At 44.5% G+C, this 22,311-nt stretch overlaps 3 protein-coding genes across 3 annotated transcripts; 2 read left to right on the top strand and 1 right to left on the bottom strand.

The window, feature by feature from the left end:
- Window positions 1-1,400: 1,400 nt before the first annotated feature.
- H6S33_006970 (uncharacterized protein) lies at window positions 1,401-2,024 on the top strand (the record flags this gene model as incomplete). Its single annotated transcript, XM_044838410.1, has 2 exons — window positions 1,401-1,637; window positions 1,776-2,024. The coding sequence occupies 2 exons, from the start codon at window positions 1,401-1,403 to the stop codon at window positions 2,022-2,024; spliced, it is 486 nt and encodes a 161-aa protein (XP_044689134.1).
- A 4,799-nt stretch (window positions 2,025-6,823) lies between these two features.
- H6S33_006971 (uncharacterized protein) lies at window positions 6,824-7,030 on the top strand (the record flags this gene model as incomplete). Its single annotated transcript, XM_044838421.1, has 1 exon — window positions 6,824-7,030. The coding sequence occupies one exon, from the start codon at window positions 6,824-6,826 to the stop codon at window positions 7,028-7,030; it is 207 nt and encodes a 68-aa protein (XP_044689135.1).
- A 1,188-nt stretch (window positions 7,031-8,218) lies between these two features.
- Window positions 8,219-11,254, bottom strand: H6S33_006972 (uncharacterized protein; the record flags this gene model as incomplete). The annotated part of the gene is made up of 6 exons (XM_044838432.1): window positions 8,219-9,636; window positions 9,714-9,915; window positions 9,993-10,262; window positions 10,332-10,391; window positions 10,454-10,691; window positions 10,749-11,254. 6 exons carry the CDS (start codon window positions 11,252-11,254, stop codon window positions 8,219-8,221), a joined length of 2,694 nt encoding a protein of 897 aa, XP_044689136.1.
- Between the last annotated feature and the right edge of the window lie 11,057 nt (window positions 11,255-22,311).

A 22,311-nucleotide genomic window follows, 5' to 3' on the forward strand; every position in this document is an offset into this window, starting at 1 on the left:
GTAATAACTTCGGCAGACATTTTTGTACGAAAGCAGTAGAAGATACAACCGTTAACCAAGGTTTGAATACCATTTTGGTAGAAGATCTTCTATTTTCTGTACACTTATTGGTTTTTTCTTTACATAAGGCCAAAGTTTACACACCTGCCCGACGCCCCCCCCATCCCTTCCCAAGCGATGTGCAACCACCCCTATATTAGGTGGTCCTCTAACTGGCCGTTTCCATCTCATGGAGGCCTTTGTTGTCGGCGAACGTGGAGCATTTCCTTCCGAGTATGGGTAGAGGTGCATTAATTGTGTGGGTAAGAGGTGCATCATCATGCGCAGCCTCCGCAGCTAGAGTACTGGCCATAGTATACGCTACTTTGATAAACTATATGCAGCAGAGGTTGCAATAGCACAATCATATGAATATTGCGATAGAATGCACATATTAATATCAACAGCCAGTAAGTAAATTTTGTCCCCCACGGTGTCTTCGGTTGGATGCTGGCTTCGGATGCTCATACATAATTAACTGCCCTTTCTTGCGTCAAAGTCTGGAACGATCGAATGTAATTGGTCACACAGGAGGCGGGCGAGGCAGGGCTGTGGCTAAGGTTAGCGAGTGCTTGGGTGTGAGCTGATAGAAGGTGGGAGCACTCTGTTTATGAATTACCTTACTTAGGACAAAACACCTCATGTATCAACGACAAGTAAAACACATATCCTTGGGAGCATTGTAAGTGCTCTGGTCTGCGAATATAGTCATCGTAGCGGAGATGTTTCGAATTTTTGACTCAAGCGTGGCAGGATTATTTTTGCCAGGAATAATATCTGTGCTATAAACCTTTCGATCGGTGTTAATAGTAGTTGGGTACTCTTCTCCTACTACCATCATCAATACGAGCAGATTTTTTTTTAAAACCTGGTATCGGTCCTAAGTTATTTCAGGGTGTGGAATCCAGGAAAATCATATCCACATACTTAGACGTGCCGTCAAGTGCAACGTACGAAGCCCAAAGAAGTCATCTCGCCCCGCCCGCCTCATCTATTGCCTTATCTTAAACCACCATTAAGTTGTAAGGGGTTCTGGCATGTGTTTGGTATGTTTACCGAAAGAAGGAGAATCAGGGAGATTTCTAACGAATGTGACGGGGAAGAACTGTGTGTGGCAGGCACTTGGATAATTATATCGATGTCCCGGAGGTGAGAGCTTGTATAAAGACCCATCAAACTCGCACACTGAAGGAATCTGATAGACAGCAACCTCCAGCACTACCTAGAATTCTCACCATCCGCCCATACGAAATAGTACCAGGTAACCTCAGCCTACCCTTGCCATACTTGCACAAATGTTCCAGATTATTGATACAGGTCCCACAGCCTAAAAGAACCATATTTCAACACCAAAACGTGCTATGTCTTCCACCACCGACGAAGATAAGAAGAATGTCGACCACTTCTACACGACGGACCCCACAGGCGAATTGGCTCCTAAGACGTACATGTTTGAAGGCATTGCTGGCTGTGTCTACCTTACCCCGGGTGTTGACAGAATCCCCATCTATCGTTTCTTCAACAGCGGGATAGTAGACCACTTTTACACTGAGAGCAAGGACGAGGCGGATGCTGTGGGTAACCAGAACAGTGGTTATGTTCGTGAAAGTATTTGTTCCCATCCTACTGCCTCTCTCATTTTTCCCACCCCGGAACCTCTCTGGTCGGATTCCGGCTGCCTGTTGCAACAGAGCTGATATCGTGTGTCAAGGTAATCATGCGTGGTACTCCCCTAGGAGCGGGGGGGGGCCTTTGTGGAATTTAAGCGATACTATTGGGACACTCCCTACTATGACCATTTCTACACGGCAAATCAATCGGGGACTGCAGACGCACTGGAAGATAAGGCCGTGGTTAAGGCCGAGGGGAAAGCAGGGTATATCTATCCAGTCTCTGAGGGAGTGTGTGAGTGTGCTCTGAGGGCGAAAGGCTTGTATCCCCTGTACCGATGGTGTCGGCCTGAGTCACTCCCAGCCCAAACATGAAAAAGGGTCAAGATTCTGCAGCGGTGGAGTGAGTGCTGAACAGGCTTGATTAAGATGGATTGTGGTTACGAGAAAGAGATATCACGTCGGGGATTGAGGTAACTTTGTATGTTATCAATTTGAATTATCTTTCATAATAAACGCCGTTCAAAGTGATATGATGCAGTTTTGTCGGAGGAGAGGTCAGTGTTTTGATATGTGTTAGGAGTAGGGGATGGCCGTCTTAATTGGGACCCACATTGTGTGTGTGGGGTAATAATTATGCCCACCGACTCTCCCCAGGCAGGATGTTGGCGCGCGTGCAATATGTAACAGTACAGTCGTTTCCGGAGTGATGGCGCGAAATAGGTTATGTGATGAATGTGCGTTTAGTAATTCAGCATAATATTGATTGATTAATTGATTGATTACTTTATTAACTGTATATGAAGCATAGATAGCAAAAGTGTATGAAATTGCCCTTCTCGCTAGCTGAATGAAACCAGGTACAATTTGACCTCAGAATTGAGCAGACCCCAAAAACACATATAGAGTTTCCGATCCTATATATGGGGGCGATAAATCGACACCAAAATATTAGCGTTAAATACCAGATAGAATCTACTGAACATTATGATTTACAAAGAGATATATGGATGTATCATGTATATACATTACCGTCTGAGGGGGGTAAAATATAAGCCTCTAGTGAGGATTTGCTCCCAATTAAGGCTTAAATAATCTTGTTTTGATCAAAAACGGTGGTATAAGTGTTAATTAGTCTAAAGCTTTATTTTGTGTAACAATTTGTCAAAAACAATGAATATATAAGCCTTATTTTTTGTATATATATTGAATCTAGATAATTATCATCAAATAGCTTAAGCCGTTGTAATGAATCTGTCTTGTTTATGAATTAAGGCTTAAAAATCCAAATTTTACTAGCATTTTATCAATTATCTAGCTTGTATATTACTTCCAGGACCGGAATTTCAGTTCTCAATGGCTCATTGGGTAGTATGAGATATATATAGTTTGGTCCATGAGCCAGCCCAGCTCGAGCTTTAGGTTCGAACTTCCACCTCGATAACAATGACGCTCTCGCTCCAGCGAGTCTGAGCCGGCTTGAGCTGTTTTCTCTAAGACTCGAGCTTTGGCTCAAGCCTTACCTCAAGCTCAGTTTGCTCATTGTTATCCCTTGTTTATTACTTTGAATATATTCTCTTCGCATAAATTCTAGTCCCATCGGTATCAAACCCAATTTTCTTATCCGAGTCCTCGTTCTTGTACTGAATCTGAACTCATATCACATGGTATATCACAAAAAGGGGAATGCTACTGTAGTCCTCGTCTCTGCTCAAGTCCAGGACTCAGCCTTTATTTTCGTAACCTACAACTTCGATTGTGCTACTTGGTTGCCTTAACCCGCCCGCTTCCGTAACCTTTTACATAATCTGACCTTTGACCTCCACTCTCCTTTAAGTCAGGTTACTGTGTGACATCACCCAAATAGCTGTACCAAAAGCAGTACTCACTCCAGGAGCTTTTATATCGTTCCAGTGGCTGTGACCTCATTTCAGTAGCGATACTAGCTCATGCATTCACCTCAATAGCTATGGACTCATACTAGTAGCTGTAGACTTAGCCGGTATTAAGTGTGCACGATCTAAAACTGCTGTATTCAACCGAAGTTTTCCCCTCTCACTCGATGCATTTACCGCTCACCCGGTGCATTCCCACCAGACCTGAAAAGTTCATTTCTCACCGGGCTTATTCCCCCCTCACCCAAGTTGTTCCTCTCTCACTCGAACATTTCCTCTCTCATCCGGGAGTATCCAGGTATATAAGAAGATAGTGAGCATGTAGGTTTTTGCTTTAATATTCTTTTCTCTTCAACTACTCACCCAACGTTGCATACAGCTTACCATGTCCAGCTAATTTGTCAATCTATTCTCTCAAGCTGCTTACATTGTTTAGAACAACTGATAGCTTGACTCTATGAACCATACCGCTCAGCAAATTTCTCAGAATACAACCGTTTTGATTATAGAATTTCTCAACGGTTTTCGTAAACAAATTGATGACAAGGAGTTTTATGTGAACTTTGAAATAAAACACCAATATAAGCTTGAAGGTGAGATACTCATGTTCAAAACTTGTAAAACGGGAAGTCCTTGGAGAAAAATTGTTAGTTATAAGAATGTATGAGACTCGGTCCACCTGTAGTAAAACATGTTTTGGTACTTACTCTTAAATAGGTTTTTAGCCTAGTATTCTAAGCATATCTGAATCTTAGTTACGCTGGCCGGGACAAAACTCTTGCATTGTTATTAACTGAATACCATGGTATTATGCGTGATGATATTTTGTGGAGTTTGGAGCATTCCTCAACCTACGCAACTCATAGATCACAAATATCTCATGCTCCACTTCAACCTACAGTGGTGAACTGCCTGTAGGAAAGGGTACAGGTCGATCTTATTAATATGCAATCAAGACCAAATATTCCCACCGAGTTTAAATGGATTTGTCATATGAGAGATCACTTTAGCAAGTATTCAGCAGCTTATCCATTACCTGATAAGCTGAGTGAAACTATTGATTCCGTAGTTAAGTTATGGATTTCATACTTGAGACATACCATAATTTACAGTATGATAACGGTACTGAGTTCAAAGAGGCCATACTTGTTTTACTGAGAGTGTATGGTATGAAGGTTTGTAAATTCTCTATGTACTCGTATTGTATCTACTCTAACACATGATAATACTATAGATGATTAATGGAAAGCATGCTATCTGCAGAGTCAATGTCTTATTGAACAGGCTAATGGCCTGTTAAAGAACAAGTTATCTAGCTGGATGATTGACTACCAGAGTAGTAGCTGGAGCATGGAGCTACGGGAGTTTATAATATCGATGAACTGCACTATATGAGATCGTCTACAGATAGAAAATGTCAGCAATGAATATCCTCACGCAAGGAAAGATATTCTATTACTGTAGAAGATAAACAGATGGAGGATAATAACTCCAATACTTTTTCCCTCACAGAATCTATTTGCTCCCCTGTAAGCACTGACAGGGAACAACATATGATACTGATAGATCCTCAACTCCTGGATTTTAATTTTCAAGAGCAAGCAGGTATGAGCCAACTGTATCTGAACCTGAGTCTGACGGTACTGCTATGGCCTCAATTATTACTAAAATATCATGATCAATAGAAACTTCAGATATCCAGGACGATAGCTTAATACCTATTGAGTTTCTAAGCACTTACCTATCCTCATTCACTGACATTGTTCCTGATGAGGAAACACACAATTCTTTGCACTAATAAATCAGAGCAAACTTTGAGATTGTCCAACAAAGAATCACAAGTCAAAATAAGTTTCAGATGCCAGTATTTCAATTCTACCCATTGCATTTAGTTTCATTGCGGAAACCAAAATGGGACAGAAGAACATCAGATCAATGCAGAATCATTTGGCGCATTGTTATGAAGAATGATTCTGACACTGGATACAAGTTACGTTGCGAAGTTGGATATCTGAAAGTATCTTTCCAACTAAAGGATCTCAATCCACTCCTGATATAATCAGGTTCCAGCTACTATCCGGTTTTTTGAAAAAGCTAATGGCCTTACGAACAGCTGCATGTATAATCTGTGGAAGAGAAGATAAAAAAATATACAATAACTATCCAGTTGATACTCATAATGTCTATGGGGCGGTAACTGTTTCAAAAGTAATTTTACCAACGGTAGTAAATTATTTACCACCGGTGGTATAAGCATCATTATATCTGCAAGCTATCTTACATTTGTACATTTCTACCGGTATAAACACTGAGTTTCGGTCTTTATCCTGCGTTATAGTAAATAAGTAAATGTTCAATCATTAATGTCAAAACTTATGAAAATTTCCCACCGCTGGTGAAATATTGCCACTGGTAGTGAGATTCCCCACCGCTGGACAATTTTCATATATATTGGCATTATATGGCCCCTTTTGGCCAAAAGTTTTGTGCTTTTATCATAAAAATTAGCATTATAGGGTATAAATACTAGTATTATTTTCACCACCGGTGGTAAAATAATTTACTACCGTTGATAAAATTACGTTTGACACATTTACCACCCCATATAATGTCGTTCTAATGTGTAATTCCTCTCAGATAACTTGCAATTGTACCGGCAGGTGTGAGGGCAGAAATTGTCTCTGTTATATGAACAGTACCACCTGTACCAATCTCTGCCACCCTCGGCCTGATGACTCACTCCTACATGACTGTAGCAATCTTTATCCACTGGCTGAAGACTTCGAGTCTGAAAATAGTGACTTTGATACCACAGATTCCGATTCTACCTCCCACTCGATTTTGGACTCAATTGTAGTACGTGAAGAGAATGTACTGGGAAGGGGGAATCGAGTAGCTCAATCCCGTCAGAGTTTGGGTGATAGAGTATGTGAGGAGATATTGGACGAGGAAGCCAGTTTAATTGTAATAGCAAGAGAGCTGAATCTACCAACTTTATCTACCATATGTGAAGCTTGTGAAGAGGGTGCCTTGATCTCTCGTATAGAGCGTCATGGTGATTTTATCAATGACTTGATGAGAAGGTACAATACTCTACCTTCGTATACTGTCTTCACACAATCACGGGAGGTAGGAAACAGACATAGAATGGGGCTTCGAGATATTCAAAGACAAGTAAGAATTTCACGGAGTGGATATTACGGTGAGGCTCATGCCTTCGTTGCGCCATTAATACTGGAGGACTTCACTCATTCACATGGCACACACCTATGTAGAAGAATGATTCAGATTGAAGAAAGAAACCAGGAGGGTCCACATATTCTCATCGAGGCCGTTACCCCATCACTGTTGCAGATGTTCACTGTGGAGGATATGGAAATTGGGTATGAAGATGCCAGAGATATTTTATTGGATCCTATCGCTAAAAATTACGGGAAACTAGTCTCTGAGAGACAGCTTGTGAGGAAGCGGGCAATGAACAGTTAGTAATGCGTTGGGAGGGTTAAGGTAACTTTGATTTATGTACATAGTATTATTGAATCAGAATGGCAGTGTTTGCAACGGGGCAGTCTGTCCGTTTTCTACCTCGGACCGAAATGGACCATAAATGTCGTCTATCCTGAGAGCTAGCCTGGTACCAACCATGCCCGAAGGTAGAGGACCGACGACGGCCGTCATGCCCGCCGGGGCTATGCCCTGTAAATGACTGCATATGACTGCATATGACTGTGGGAGATGGCGGGGACGGCGGGGACGGCAATATTGTTTGAGATACCTAGACTCTGGAGATACCGTTGGTGTTGCTCCCTCTCGCCCAAGTCCACAAGGGAACATACGATATATCCGAACTTTCTTGGCTTGTTCCCATCCTGCCCGGGCTCATTGGGAACATTCCCTTCTCGCCCGTGTTCCCTCCACGACTGGAACAGACCCTAACCCTGAACCCTTTTCGTGTAAAGTTGCTGCTAGAGTGCCAAGGCCTCGAAACAGTTCTGCAGTATAAACCGGTTCTTATTCGGTCGGTTCAGTTGTGACTCTTTTTATTTCAGTTCAGTTCGGTTTTGTCTGATATGAAAACCGGTTACAACTATTGGAAACTGCCGGCCTGTATGGCCTCGGCTTGTATGTCGCAAACAACCCGTTGGCTCTTCTCTTAACAAGGTCCCCGCCGACAAACCTCTCGGGGTTCAGAGCCCTCTCCTCTTGATGTTTGTATTAATGCTGTAGCCACTCTTGTGCACATTAGGTGCTCCTTATATCTTCTCTCCATGGAACGGTATGGAGGAAAGGCGGTAGAACATGTTCCCTACAACGTTCCGGCAATCTCCAATAATATTTACAGAATGTCCAATTATAAAACAAGGTCACGTCAGCTAATCAGAATGTCCAAACTTCAATGCACGCCGCAGCATTACAAGAAGGTATTGAATAGTGACGAATTGATATATCCATTCTTGACCCCCGTTTATCCTTCTCAACCAGATGAATTATGTAACCATTTACAACACACGAATTGTAGTGAGGGACCGAATTAAGACGACCGGTAAGAAATAAGACATCATCACTCTTAACAGAAAGTTGCTAGATATCAATCTATAATGGTAGAAAGGAATAATATATTGACCTCCTCGAAATCAATCAAATGAACATTGTCATCATCCTCGCCCATCACGTCTATGACCCTTCTTCGAGTAGCTTGATGCAGGCTATATTCCTTAGTTTCCGTGCCGCGTCTATCGGCTGCGCTAGATGAAGGTTTCTAGCCTTTTTATCCGCCTTGTGTTCCAGAAGTAATTTAACTATTTTTTCGTTCCCATAACTTACCGCAATGTGCAGTGGCGTTTCCTGCATTTCATCTCTTGCTTGAACATTGGCTTTGTGGTCGAGAAGGTGCTTGACAATCTCATAAGAGCCCCCCGTAATAGCATAATGCAGTGGTGTTGTGTTCCCTTCGAAGTCTTTTCGGTCGGTAGAAGCTCCATTTCTCAAAAGGCTTCCAGCCGCTGGTCCATTACGATATTGCGCCACGGCGAGTAGTGGAGTGTAGTTATTATGGTCTAGGGCCTCGATATCAGCCCCATAGCTCAGAATCAATTCTACCAAGTCTTCGTTCATGTTTTCCGCCGCCATGTGTAAGAGAGTTCGACCGTTATAATCTACCGCAGTTACGTCTGCTTTGTTGCGTACTAGTAGTTCAATGATCGATTTTGAGCCACGTTTGGCGGCATATAGCAATGGAGTCATGCCAGATGAATTCCTTACTTCGATCTCTGCCTTACGGTCAAGAAGCCTCTTTACTAGTTTCTCATTCAATCCCATACACGCAAGATGTAGGGCCGTATTCTTATCATAGCCGCGCCCATCTGTGATATCTGCGTGATTGTCCAGGAGGACATCCATCACTACTTCATTCCCACTCTCGATCGCGACCTGTAATGGAGAAGAGTCAGACTGATCCGTAGCTTCGATATTAGCACCATGGAGGAGGAGTGATCTGATGTTCCTCTCTAATCCACTTGCGGTCGCCAAATGAAGCGGTGTCCTTCCTTCACGATCCTCTACCTCCGTAGACACCTTCTTTTTCACAATCAACATCTCTAGTACCGAGGCGTCCTTGTTCATCGCTGCAAAGTGCACAGGATGATAGCTCTGATATCCCGCACAAACTTCCAGACTTGCGTCCCCACTCTTCAAAAAAATTTCCACAATCTCGCAATTACCCTCCGCACACGCAAAATGAAGCAGTGGCAAATGATACCTCGGGTCATGGTTTGGACAGTATTCTTGGGAGGGATTTGGAGCGCCGCTCTGTAGTAGCAACTCAACTATCTTGATGTTCTTGGATGCGATTGCTTCGTGAAGTGCGGTAGAACCATCACAATCGCGAGCTTCGATGTTTGCCCCTTTTTCGAGAAGCAGGTCTACTTTTCTAACATCGTTTGTGGAAGTGGCAATATGAAGTAGTGTCGGGGAATTTTGCAAGTGTTTCAAAGGGACGTTAACATCCATAGTTCCACTTTCGAGAACACGCGCTAGATCGTGATAAGTTCCATTCTTTATGGCGCTCTCTGCAGTAACATATCGACTCACCCCTGACAAGGTATATATTAGAGCAAGGCCAGGAATTTAGAATAAGTGGGGTAAGGTTCGGGACGGAATCTGCGCATACCAGTATCGTTCGTACATCCTTCAACCTGCCTGAGAACGCTGGTGTACGATAGTTGAGCCTTGTATTGAAATTTTACCAGTGTGGAATGGTCCCCATCAACTGCTAGCCTGTCTTCAATGGAGGCGGGAAGGTGAAGGACAGCGGATTCTTCCGCTACTTCGTTAAAGAAGCCACCTTTCCTGGCCCATTCACCATTCTCATCCTAAGTATTATAATCCGCGTCAGCATCCTGTTACCTCTCCCCTCGTATGGTGGGCGGGTAAACTCTTATTTTCTCACCTTGATTAACTTCTGAGTCGGTTCGATTTCCTTATAACTTATGATTTTCAGTCCATAAGGTGATGTGCAATCTTTGAACTTGTGTAGGTCTCCCTCCGATCTATGTCTTAAAGATTTCACTAGATCTTCCCGTGCAGAATCATCCCCGGTCATGCTTATGATATCATCCACGACCAGTTCTCGATGTGGTGTTGCATAGAATATGGTGGCTTTGGTATTCTCAAATAATGACTCATATTTATCGACGTTCACCTTCGCTTTAACGACCGCCTATCATCAAATGCTTAGAACTAAAATTGACTTGACATTCTTCCTAATGGATGCAACGCATGACTGTACCTCAGCGATAAGTATTCCCCCAAAACTATGGCCAATGAACACAATCGGTCGATTTTTCTCCTAGGTTTTCTCAGCTCCATTCTCACACGCGTCGATTGCTAGGCACTATTCCAAAAACCTACCTCGCGCGTTCGTCGAGCTTTCTTGAGTTCCTCTAGGAACATATCCGTGTAATTTGGTACCTCGCGTAGTCCGTAGGCCCCCTTGAGCCGAGAATCGTAGCCATATATCATTGTCCTGCAGGAAGGAAGATCGTCACGTAGGAAATCCCTTAGCCACATTCGCTTGATTCCGCGGTTATCTTCTTTCCCAGACCAGGAACCGTATGCGTGTCCATCCAGACCACACACTGCGACGATACTACATACACCCACATGTTGTCAGCTAGACACGATTATCTGCAATCTACAAACCTACTCGGCTTTAATTGGCCCACTAGTGGGATATAGCTGTGTCAGCCCATAGAAATCCTGATCAATAGTGATGTCTTCGCCGCTAGGGTGAGAGATCATATATCCCTTATTTGATTTATCTTTAAGGTAGTCGAGTAGTATAGAAGGTGCTCTGGGAGTGAACTCAAGCAGTGCGGTTTGCGTTCGATCACCGTAACATGACGAGCAGCTCCCAAGCCTGCTTGCATTGGGTAGGATGCCATTCTCGGTGTCGAACTCGTCCATGAGGATATCCATTAACTCCTCCTGAGTAACGCTCAAAGGAATACCGGTTATTCGAAAGATAGGGCTAGAGCCAGCTTTCGGCGGTTTTGGGATAATCTCGAGTGCTTTCGAGTGAATAGTTTCAAGGACGTCTGGGGGTTTAAACGAGGATGGGCGGCGCCGGTCAACCGATGGCGACGATAAATAGCCCTCATTCGCAGCGTTGACAGGGTGTCGATCGAGGTGGGATGGATAGCGCGTAGCCATTATCGATATTAGCTGAGTGCGTTTTCACAAAGGTAGCTATGTGTATACAGGCGGAGGACGACCTGCTGATTTTGAGGGAAAGGGATTTATTAGAAGGGTAGGTAAGGGATACGGGATATATGTAGCCAGCTGTTGCAATAGATGCCTACCCCGCTTGCTCTCCACCTGGTTGGGCTGAGTCAACACCACCATGCATGAAGGTGGTTAAAGTCGCGGCCTGAACCGGGTATGTACCACTTAGTAAGGGCATTTCCTTGCTCTTTGCGGGTTGTAATATCCACAGAGCCAATCAAGAATTAGCAACAGTTACCAGAGAAGGATAGTGATAATCGGAAGAGGGAGGTGGCGAGTTTAACCCCTTTTACCCGTCCAAGCTATCTTTAGATTTATGCGAACGGTGCAAGCTGTTTCTCGTAGTTCTCTAGAGTCTCATCCCAATCGATCGCAAATCTAAACCGATGATGAACAAGAGAGGAAACCGATAGTATTCTATGAGGGATGATGGTCTAGTCCAAGTGTCCCACGATTGACTAAGTTTCGTTCACTAGCTACTTTTCCTTTCGGCCCTGGTTATGCTACTATGTGGCTTCGCCACCGCCACGCGCCGCCACAACGAGTATGTAGGGTGCGCATGGTGGTGGAACAGACTTGGCACGGTCTCGTAACGGCAGCCGATAACCTTAGCGATATCGATTCCTTGATAACACCAATAGCTTTCAAGATGGCAAGTCAATTATAGGAATGTGGTAGACAAGAAGAAACTGTGTATATAGAGAATGAGAAAATATTTTTTTGATACTCTCAGCAGAGAGAGAATTACCCTAAAAAGATTCAAAGCGATATATTAGTCATCAAATAAAGCGATTAGAAACCATTTGCTGAGATAGATTTTCTAGAGCTATATGTTCAACGCCGTGTTCGGAAAGCACAGCCTTACCAATTATGTGGTTGTGGCGGAGGAACTCATCTGGTTGGGGTGGTTACTTTCAAAGGGGAAATGATTGACCTGCACCGCGGTGCGAGGTGACTGGTATCGTTTAGGCCTGGACCCAGTATATAAAATTAATGTAGCTATAAAGCTCCTGGCGCACACCAACCTTTTACGATATCCTACTAGTTTTGCTCGGATCAACCAACCCCACATAATTTGGGTTGCCATAGTTTCGTTGGTTTTCAACCGCGTTTCAGAGGTTCGTATTGACTACTACCGCAGTATGGGTTGAGATAGAAGACACGGTGATATGGTTTTACTCCGGAACTCTTAAACCTAGTCATCCCAACGGAGCCATGGGACGTGGGACATGGGCCAAGACTATATCTATATATCTTGGCGTGAGGGCTAAGGTTCCGTCGTCAAAATAAAATGCTCTTCCTCCTCCCCGCTCACTCCGGAGCACCAGGCATAGTCCTCCCGGAGCCATACTACACAGCCTTAATTTTCCAATTTTGCTGCTCGCGTAATATTAATACCGGCCACGCCAATTCCAGTGCAACCAACCATCATATCAATTGCTCCACTTTGATCCCACGTTTTTCACATTGTCATGAGAGGAGACTCCTCATACCAGTTTAAAATGTATGTAAGTCCCTCTATACTATGGGTCCCGTCAATCAAACCCTAATTAAACGCAAGATCTTAAGACCTGAGTCAGTGCTGGTCATGTTTAGCTTTGTTATTTCGTATGTCCTTTGTCGCCAGGAATGCTTCCCGTAGTTCCTTTTCTGGCTTTTTATGGAGCATTTCGTAGGAGAGGCAGGTCAGACGAAGTATTCTTGGCGAAGACGCGCTAGTACTAAGTATGTAGTAGACCCTCACTTCGTGCTATCCTCTTCCGCTTGGGGAATTGTAGCAGCTCCATCACTCTTCCTCTGGTCCTTAAATTGCAGTTCTATCCCCCCGACTCTTACATAATAGCACTAGCCGACCGACTGTAAAACTGGTCTTATTTGCATCTGAAAGTAAAGCACCTTCGCTCTGTCGTGGTCGGGGTAGGGTTAGGGTTTCTTCTAGCGGCGCGCGAGTAGTATGGAACACACCGTGGTGGCGCGTAGCGCATCACTAAGCGAAAGGACAGTATCACACAGGCGACGAAGCGCATAGGTGGCTATTGGGCGGAACGAGCTAGTACAGACACATATCGAGAGCGGGTACGAGTATGTTCTGGGTCGTGTTGGGGAGGGTCGGCCAGGGTGGGAGGAACCGCCGCGGCGAGGTACGCTTTTACGCCGTGGCAGAAGAACTGGCTTTACCGGAACACCCGGTATCACCGTTGACCCTCTTATTACGGACCTTTTAAATACTCCGGCGACCTCTTTGGCGTCACCATCTACTCATTCCACCCTAGACGTATATACGACCGCTTCCGGGTCAGGAGAAAAGGGCAGATCCAACTTGGAACTCTATTTGGAAGCTGAGAGGCTGCACATGCGGTCCGGGGGTGTTTTTCATGTGTGAGAGATAGGTTGCGTATCGAGTGATGACTAGAGTGTTTGCCGAAGGTATGGTGCGCCCACGCATAAAGGTGACAAAAGGTGACAAGTCAGGTTTGGTTGGTGGAACAGGCTTGGTAGTAGGGTAACTGCAACCTCACCACACCTCAACTACACCTTTACGCACCCAAAGCTGGTAGGCAACAACACAACCAGCTTTCAAGAGTTAATTTCGTAGTTCTGGGAGGTAATAGTCGATTAGCTTAAAAGTATATAGAAAAGTTAAAATGAATTTTTACATGCACAAATAGGGATAGGATTTGCATTTTCATTGTTAAAAAGGCTATAAATCATTATCTACTTAATTTAAAATTATTTTCAGGGTTCTATATTGATACGCTACATCTCATTTACTATGTTCCCGAAGAGGAGAATAATATCTTTTGTGGTTGTTGTGCTCAAAATTATTTGGTGGGGGTGGTTGCTATGGGGCTGGGAATGATAGGGATGCAACATTATTGTCCCCTTACTCTATGCACCATAACTCTACGAGTTTTCGAGATTAAGACAAGTCCTTTTCACAGTATCTAGCTGGATAACCTACCAAAATTACGAATTTAACTCTTGAAAACTGGTGGTATTGTTGCCTACCAGCTTTGGGTGCGTAAAGGTGTAGTTGAGGTGTGGTGAGGTTGCAGTTACCCTACTGCCAAGCCTGTTCCACTTTGTGATTGCTTGGCGCAATTTACATACTAAAATACCGAATTTCAAGCTTGAATAACTTTTTAACCAGGAGAGATATCAAAAATCTGGTTGGTAAAATTCTTCTTCATCACTAGTACTTCAATTTTACCAACCAGATTTTTCATAATTTATTTCGTTGGAAAGTTATTCTACCTCGACCTCGCCACAATTTTTTGACTACCTTTATGATTGGGCGCACTATAGTTAACTGAAGCATACAGGCTGCACAATAGTCGCAGACGGTGGAGGGTTGGAGACTGGTGCGCTCCTGTCATGATCGGGGGTTCTAGCAGGTATATACTGTTTTGTCCGAGACGACGGTGCACCAGGGCCAGTATTGAATTACAAACGATCAGGGTATTAGTATGCCATAGTAAACCTGCTTTCCGCTCTCAGTCTGGCTGAAAAGCGGGAGGGCGCCCGACCCACTATTTTAAAAGAATAGTGGTGTGGCTTCCCATTGTGTTTCCGAGTTCTGTTTCAGATCCGTTTACGCATCCTCTTCCCTACTAGACCAATCGGTTATCCCCCTCCCCCGTCCCCAACTGAAAAGCAATACACAGCTCAGACTCACTCTCATCCCTCCCATGGATGTCCGATTCCGGTGAATACAACCCCAGTTTTTCTCTGCGAATTGTACTACACAATGAAGACGAATGAGGCCAGTTCGGTTGCATCCAGCTTCTGCTAGAAAGCTAGCCCACTCAAGTTTCCCCTTATCCCCCATACAGCAAAATTCTGCGCGGTAACAGAATGTTCAAGCGGATCATGGTATATCACTCGGTAGACCGCTTTCGAAAGGATTGCCCCCCGTAGACTAGTCGGAGTATAGACGCTCTCTTTAAGTCATATATAATTACGCGTGTAAAGAATCAATCGGGGAAGGTATTTGTGATGGGGCTTGTATACATTGGGATAGGGCATCTGGTATTATCTCAAATTTCTAGAGCCTCTGGATTAAATTCTGTTAGCTTTAAGACATGCTGGCTAACAACCACAGAGAGGCTTGAAGTTAAGGTTCTTCAGACCTTTGTTCAGTCAAACGAGTTGCAAATTTCTCAAATTCTCTATCCTTCGAAATTGCATTTAATCTAAGGTTTCCAATGGTTCACCCATCCTACCAAACAAACCGGTTTGGGTAAACCGGTTTAGCTAATATTTCGGTTCAGGGTTTGTCTTTTAGCTAATTCAGTTTGAACAGTTCATCACAATCAAGAACCAGTTCAAACCAGTCTACTAAACGGTTCTATAATACATATTCCCGTCATATAGAGGAGGTTTTTTCTAACCTGGACCGGTTTTTGAACTGGCTCAACTGCACCTAATAAACCTATCAACGGACTATGAAAACACGTTTAGTTTATGAAACTGGAAACCTAACGAAAGAACGGTTCTAGGTTTTAAACCAGTTTAGAGAATAAATATTAAGTTTAGCTCAGTTTCATCAGCAAAAAATGAAGTCTCGTCTTGTGACGCGTGGGCGCCCCAGACACCCCAGATGCTCCAGATCACACAAAGCAATTTCTTACCTGTATATCGATAACTGAGTGTCCCGCTATGAGAGCCCTGCATCTCTTGATCAACCGACAATGTCACGAAGACTAATTATAAAAATCCTCTCCCATCCCTCAAAGCCCTCATCCCGAGATCTTAAGACGAACTCGTCTTCTGGACATAGGAGATAGCCCCTCTACCATTATGCTCGCATCTTGATCTATCAAAGTCATCCTACGCTCTTGTTTCCTCGCCTTTAGTCTAATTACCTATGTCATATTGCCTGACTTATATCATCAACCTGCCCATCTCAATCACTACATATCCTCTTTCTGCTCGCACTCTCTGGCCTTTAACAGTTTATATCGTCCTTTTTCACTAATCTGCTTCTTTCGACAACTATTCCATCTTTTGAATCACACTCTTCGTCTTTTCATTGGCACATTTCATTTTACCGCAACTATATCTCGTCTTTTGGTCTAAACTCTTTATCTTTCCGTACCTTGATTCTACATTTGAATTTTTTTTAGGTGATACTGTCTATTGATTCATTGTCTTTTGATGCCTCTCGCTCTAGCTAATTTGTCTATTTGGGCGAGAGCGATTTGACCCTTTGTACTTTGCTCCTGCGTGGTCTCCATCTCCGTCTTCTGACCACTTCTCACGAGCGCTCTTTTCCGCCCTGCGTCATAATGAAATCTCTCTCTACCTCGTTTTAAATATTTACATCAATCCCGGTAATTGTTTCAATAGCCTCATCTATCTGGCTTTCTGCATTAACTATGTAGTCCCCAACTGTAGGTGGAGTTATATTGCCCTTCTCCCATCGCTATCATCAAACAGCGGGTCCCTTGCCTTATCGGACCCCATATCATCGTCGTCAGTCTCCGTACTCAGTTTGGATCAGAGACGCTTCAAAAAGCTACCTACTCCAGGGTCAATAATTGCCTCCCTGCTCTCCGTAGCGGTAATCCTCCAGCAGTTTGTCCTCTTAATCCATTTCAATATCTCGTGTCGAATTGCTTTCAGCACTAGATTTGACATCTCATCGTCGGGGAAGGACCTTTTCCATGTGCGCATTTGCCTCTCGAAAATTACTAGCACCACGGTCAATAATGACGCCCGTCGATAACCTGCTCAGATGAAAGATGGGGTACTCACCGCTGCAATAGTCCTTATTGAAGACACTATTCTTCCAGTTACTGCCTTCAATTACGTGGACTCTCAGCGTATGGTAAAGTACAGTAGAAACCAGGCAGATAAAAGACGGGTTGATACAACTCTCAAATTACGGATTGTTGACGGCAATCCCACGATTGGTCTTATAGTAGGCGTAGATGATAAAATGTGGTATTTGAGGTACGGCGAAGTGCCATTGCACGGGCTAAAGATACCAGCATCAAATCTGTGCCTCTGGACGAATAGTGGATATACGCAGTAATGGTGGGATCACAATTGAAACGGTCATCTGTCAGGAGGTAATCGACACGGGCTTTAGCTTGCTTGCCAGTCATGCTGGCTAGGCCATGATATAACAGGATCTCAAGGGGTAAGTAGCGAGTGTTCCGCAGGGTACGAAGAAGATAAATAGGGGACGGTATGGGAACTCGCAATAGGGGCACTACGGGACTCTAGCGTTGGTAAGGTTCGATGGGGCACGAAGAAAGCGAGGCGGTGGTCTTCTTTTAAAGGAAGAAGAGGACGGTAATATTGTATAGCAGTAAACAGCGTAGATACAGAAGACGTTGCGTAAAGAAAGAAGAAGAAGAAGAAGACAAAATACAAACAAAAACCCCCCTTAATATACTCAAGGAAATCCCAGCGATGACAAATCCAACATGACTCATGCGCTAACAATCAACAGAACCCGGTAGAACCGAATAGAACCTTTCTGACTAATCCGACTCTTCATAACCCCGTACCTCCGCTAGTCGATCCATGAAACAGGATTACCGCTTTTGCCTTCTCCATCATATGTGAACGAGTCCATTGATGATAAAAACTCACCTGCTCAGACACGCCAATCGACAACTCCGCTGGAAAGTCAGTTCCCGTCCTGGCAAAATCCCATGAATTTCTAAACATAGATGCCAATTCCAACACCAAGGGTATGGGGTTTTTGAATAGTGTCTCGTTGATGAGATACCACCCAGCATTTCGATTAGAGTCCTCAGCTCAATGTCCAATTGCACTAATCTATAATGTCGGAAAGCACTGATTTTGTTGGGATCGGTAGGGTCTACTGGCGCTAGTGAATTTGTGATGACCACTCTCCAGAATACCCACCGCCACTGCCACTAGCATAATCTGTACTACTGACGACTTCGGAAGGGGCTCATATCGAAGCCGCTCTAGAAAGTTCAGAAAGTTGACGACGGGCTTCGGGGCGGGATCTCTCCGACGATGTTCTAATAAACTCAGAATCTTGATTACCGGAGTGAGTATATGTTAGACTAGTTAGGGCATTTCGATGGGTAGGAGACCTATCACCACGCACAGGGGGGGCATAAAAAGTATCATACAGCTGGTTCATGTCAAATTCTCTATTTCATGTGGCTGATGGTAACGTATCCCTCGACGATAATTGCTGAAATCGAGAAACCTGGGGTGGTAGGCTTGAGAGTGATGGCCTCATAAGTTGTTGGGCATTAACTCTCCCGTTTTTTGTCAAATACATTTCACCATGAACCTGTAAATCAATCTGTGAAGCTCTTTGTGATGGGTCCTCGTATTCGGAGGCATCATCTTCAGACTCCGTTTCACGTCCTCACACCTGTGATGATCTCTTCTGCAATCGTCTGGCTGAGTGATTTGGAATGGTGCTTGGAATCTCCTGTGAAGATCATACATATCTTTGAGTGGTCGGTCGTCTGTCCCTGCTACACAAGCTAGTGTTCCGATGGGAGGAAATTTCTCTCTAGTTGTTTTGCGAAGGATGGGAGGTGTTAGACAAACGAAACTGACTCTCTCGCTGAGGCATTGTGTAGAATATTTCTGTCGGTAGGATGGGCAGTGCAATGTACCAACTTTAAAATAAAGTTTTGGGAAGGGGAAGTGGAGAGATCACTCAGAGGGCAACTTCTGCTGTGATTTCATTGATACATACATGGACTAATAGCTAGAGGCAAACGACACTAGAAGATATGTTCCACGATTTGTTCCGAGCTCATGGAATGCGAAGGTTAGCCTAAATAAGTCCAACATAATACAGATTTATACCATTCCACTAAATCGTGTGCGGGTAGTCAAGGGCAGTCAAGTTAAAACCCTCTCGAGTCTGAGTTGGCGTCACCAGCAAGCTTACGTTCGCGTAGTGTAGGCAATGGCAGGAAACGAAAAAAGCACCGATCCCACACCCTTGCTGTCTGGGCTTTACTGCTATTTGTGTTCCGTCGATCCCGTCCGTTTACTAGAATCGTCATAGGCTAAGCGAGCAACAGAGATTGTGTACTCACCTTCGGATTGGATAGAGGAGAGTAGATGAGGTTGGACGTGACTTGAGTTGTCAGATAACTAAGCACTTGCTTGGCATCGGCTACGTTTTTTCCTCAACATACTCATCATTGTATTGTATTCGGTCAAGTCACGCTCCTAATAAGAGAATACTACTAATAATCAGATGAATCCATAACGACTCCAACCAGCATCGAAATACCTAACTCACCTCAAGTTCTGCACCAAAAGACCCTAACAAATATCACTAACTCTAAACTACAAGGACCCCCGTCAGATAACCCGAAAGAGATAAGACTAACCCTTAAAAGACCTAATAAAGATAAGACGAACCCCAAAAGACCCAAAATAGATAAGCCTAATCCCAAAAGAGCAAAATAGATAAAGCTAATTCCAAAAGATGATCAGGACAACTGTCAAACCACCCAAAACAGTTAGACCAAACATATCGCAACAACCGCCAAAGTGGCTAAAAAATAGCGTCATAAAATATAGGCAGACAAAAAGACAAGAACCACAACCATCAAAAGCTAAAGGTTGCGACTAGGATCAGAAAACTCATGAGCAGGTGACTGGAGCGTGCAACCTACTATCATTCCAGTGCTACTCGAAACGAAGTTTCTCTCGAGTCGCAGGACGAGAGACAGAAGTCCAGCCCTTCGTAGAGAGGTCGGGGAGGTTGATGTTAGTGGGAGCAGGGGAGGCTGATGTTAGCGGAAGCAGGAGAGGTTTGGGGGTGGGGGAACTGGGGAAGATGGGGAATTGTTTAGAGTTTAGCCACTTCAATTGAACTGTAATGGCAGCTATGTATTTCGGGTAGGTGATAAATTGGAACGAGAAGAGTAAGTATTGTGCAGTGGGATTACGATTTGTAATGAGGATTTCTGTTATGTTCTTTTAGTTTCTGTTATGCGGAGGTATTAGTTATCATTGGATTATGGTTGGATATATAAGGGGGCGTTGTCTTCTGCTTTTGTTCGTTTTCTCTCTTCTCTTCTTTCTTTACGCAACCTCTGCATTCTACCCGCTCGCCTCTGGTTCGCGGTAGGATTTCTTCCCCCCGAGATGGAGTTATACTGATCCTCGAAATGCTTCGGTCCCTGAACTTCCCTCGCTCGACACCACCCATTCTTTGTTCGTTCGGTGCCCTCACGGGATGCGTCCACCGTTCACCCCTCGCCAAACCAGTGGCTACTCTCGAAAGCCGCCTTCGCCTCTCCCTACTTTCACTCATCGCACGAGTGATCCCACAAGTCGGGTACGCACACTGTCAGTAATCTCTAGTCAGCGAGAACCTACTGCCAAAGTGCTCGACAGCCTTCGAAGTTAGCGACCTTACGGTCGCGAAACTATCGTCAAATTTTTTACCCGAGGTCCAGTGACCTTATCCCTCTTTATCGGCCTTAACCAGGCCACCCACTTTTTATCCGAGGGGGCCCGCTCCCCTCACCCCAACCCAACTGGTCTCCGAGACCACCCCTCAACATAATACGGTCGGCACTTTCGATTGCGACCCCCATATACACTGAGTCTCCGACTCACCCCTCTTGCATGTCCCCTCCAGAAGACTCCACTTCAACTACGACTCGGGCACAGTCTTTAGCCGTTGCTCCAGGGACCGACGACCCCACCCACTCCTTACTTGACCAACCGGTCACCACTCCTCAATTCCTCGCTGCCTGACAACCAGATGCCCGAGGACCCACACTCGACCCACCCCCCCTCGCTTTCACACCTGACGCTGTTGCGGTTGGCCTCTCCTGCCTTCGTGCGAGTGGTTTCCCAGTCCTGTTAAGGTTCGTCCACAGATATGACACCGGGAACGTTGGTAATGATATCGTTTCGATTGAACACTACGTTTAGGATTGTGTTCGCTAATGCAGTTGACGGAGAAGTTTGGGGTTCTTACTTATTTACTACGGGGAGGTTTCTTTGTTGTCGCTTAGATTCTGCTTACCTGTACCACTTGTTATTCGCGCCCTCTTCGTGCGTCGTTTATTTTATTTATGTACGTAGTTCTTGTAGCTGCGGTAGTTAGTTTTTGTACTTTGTTTTTGTTTTCGGGTTAGTCGGTGGAGGTTGTAGTCGGGTAGTTAGGTGTGTGATAAGCTTCGGCTTCTAAGCAATATAAGTTTCTTCTTCTTCTTCTTCTGTATTCTACTTGCTCGCTAAGGCTCGCAAAAACTTCCTGACAATAAACCTCGCTTCAAAAACATTTTATTTATTCCTCTCGGTTTACCCTGGTATACCATACCAGGCTGAGCCACTTCGTCCCCGATGGTACGGTCGCGTTTTGTTGTTCCAAGCAAAAAAAACCTACGAAAACTGGCTTCTAGTGAAGAATTCTCCAGCCTTGACCTCCCGAAAGGAAGGAAAAGAAACTTATCCGAAACATCACTCTACGCCACCAGAAGAACTGGACATTCAGTTATGTCGCAGCAAGCTTCGCTCCAGTCCTTTTTCACCCAGTCTTCCCAGCAAGGGACAGCCTCCCCGCAGAACAGAAACACTCAGGATCCCGACCCAACCCCACCCGGAGCTCAGGAACAGGAATTCTCCTCGACCTTTGCAACAGAATCCGACTACAACGACCCCTACCAACCGAGAGTTGACTACCTCTATCCGAGCATTGTCCCCCAGGACACTCACACCCAGACTGACCTGAACTATATTACCTGGGCCATCAGACATGCCACCAGCCGAATTTGCCCACCCTCTGACAGGATTGAGTACCTCGAAGAGCAAACAACCACACTCCGGAGAACAGTGGATACACTGAAACATCAAATCGAGGCTCAGACAAACATGATCACCAACATGCATTCGGCGATCCACGCCCTCCTCAGCAAACAACCACAACCGCAGCAACTGCAACAACAACAGCAGCAACATCAACAACAGCAGCAACACCAACAACCACAACAACCATAACAACC

This window comes from Morchella sextelata (genome assembly GCF_020137385.1).
Source record: "Morchella sextelata strain SCLS chromosome Unknown scls_22, whole genome shotgun sequence".
Lineage (NCBI taxonomy): Eukaryota > Fungi > Ascomycota > Pezizomycetes > Pezizales > Morchellaceae > Morchella > Morchella sextelata.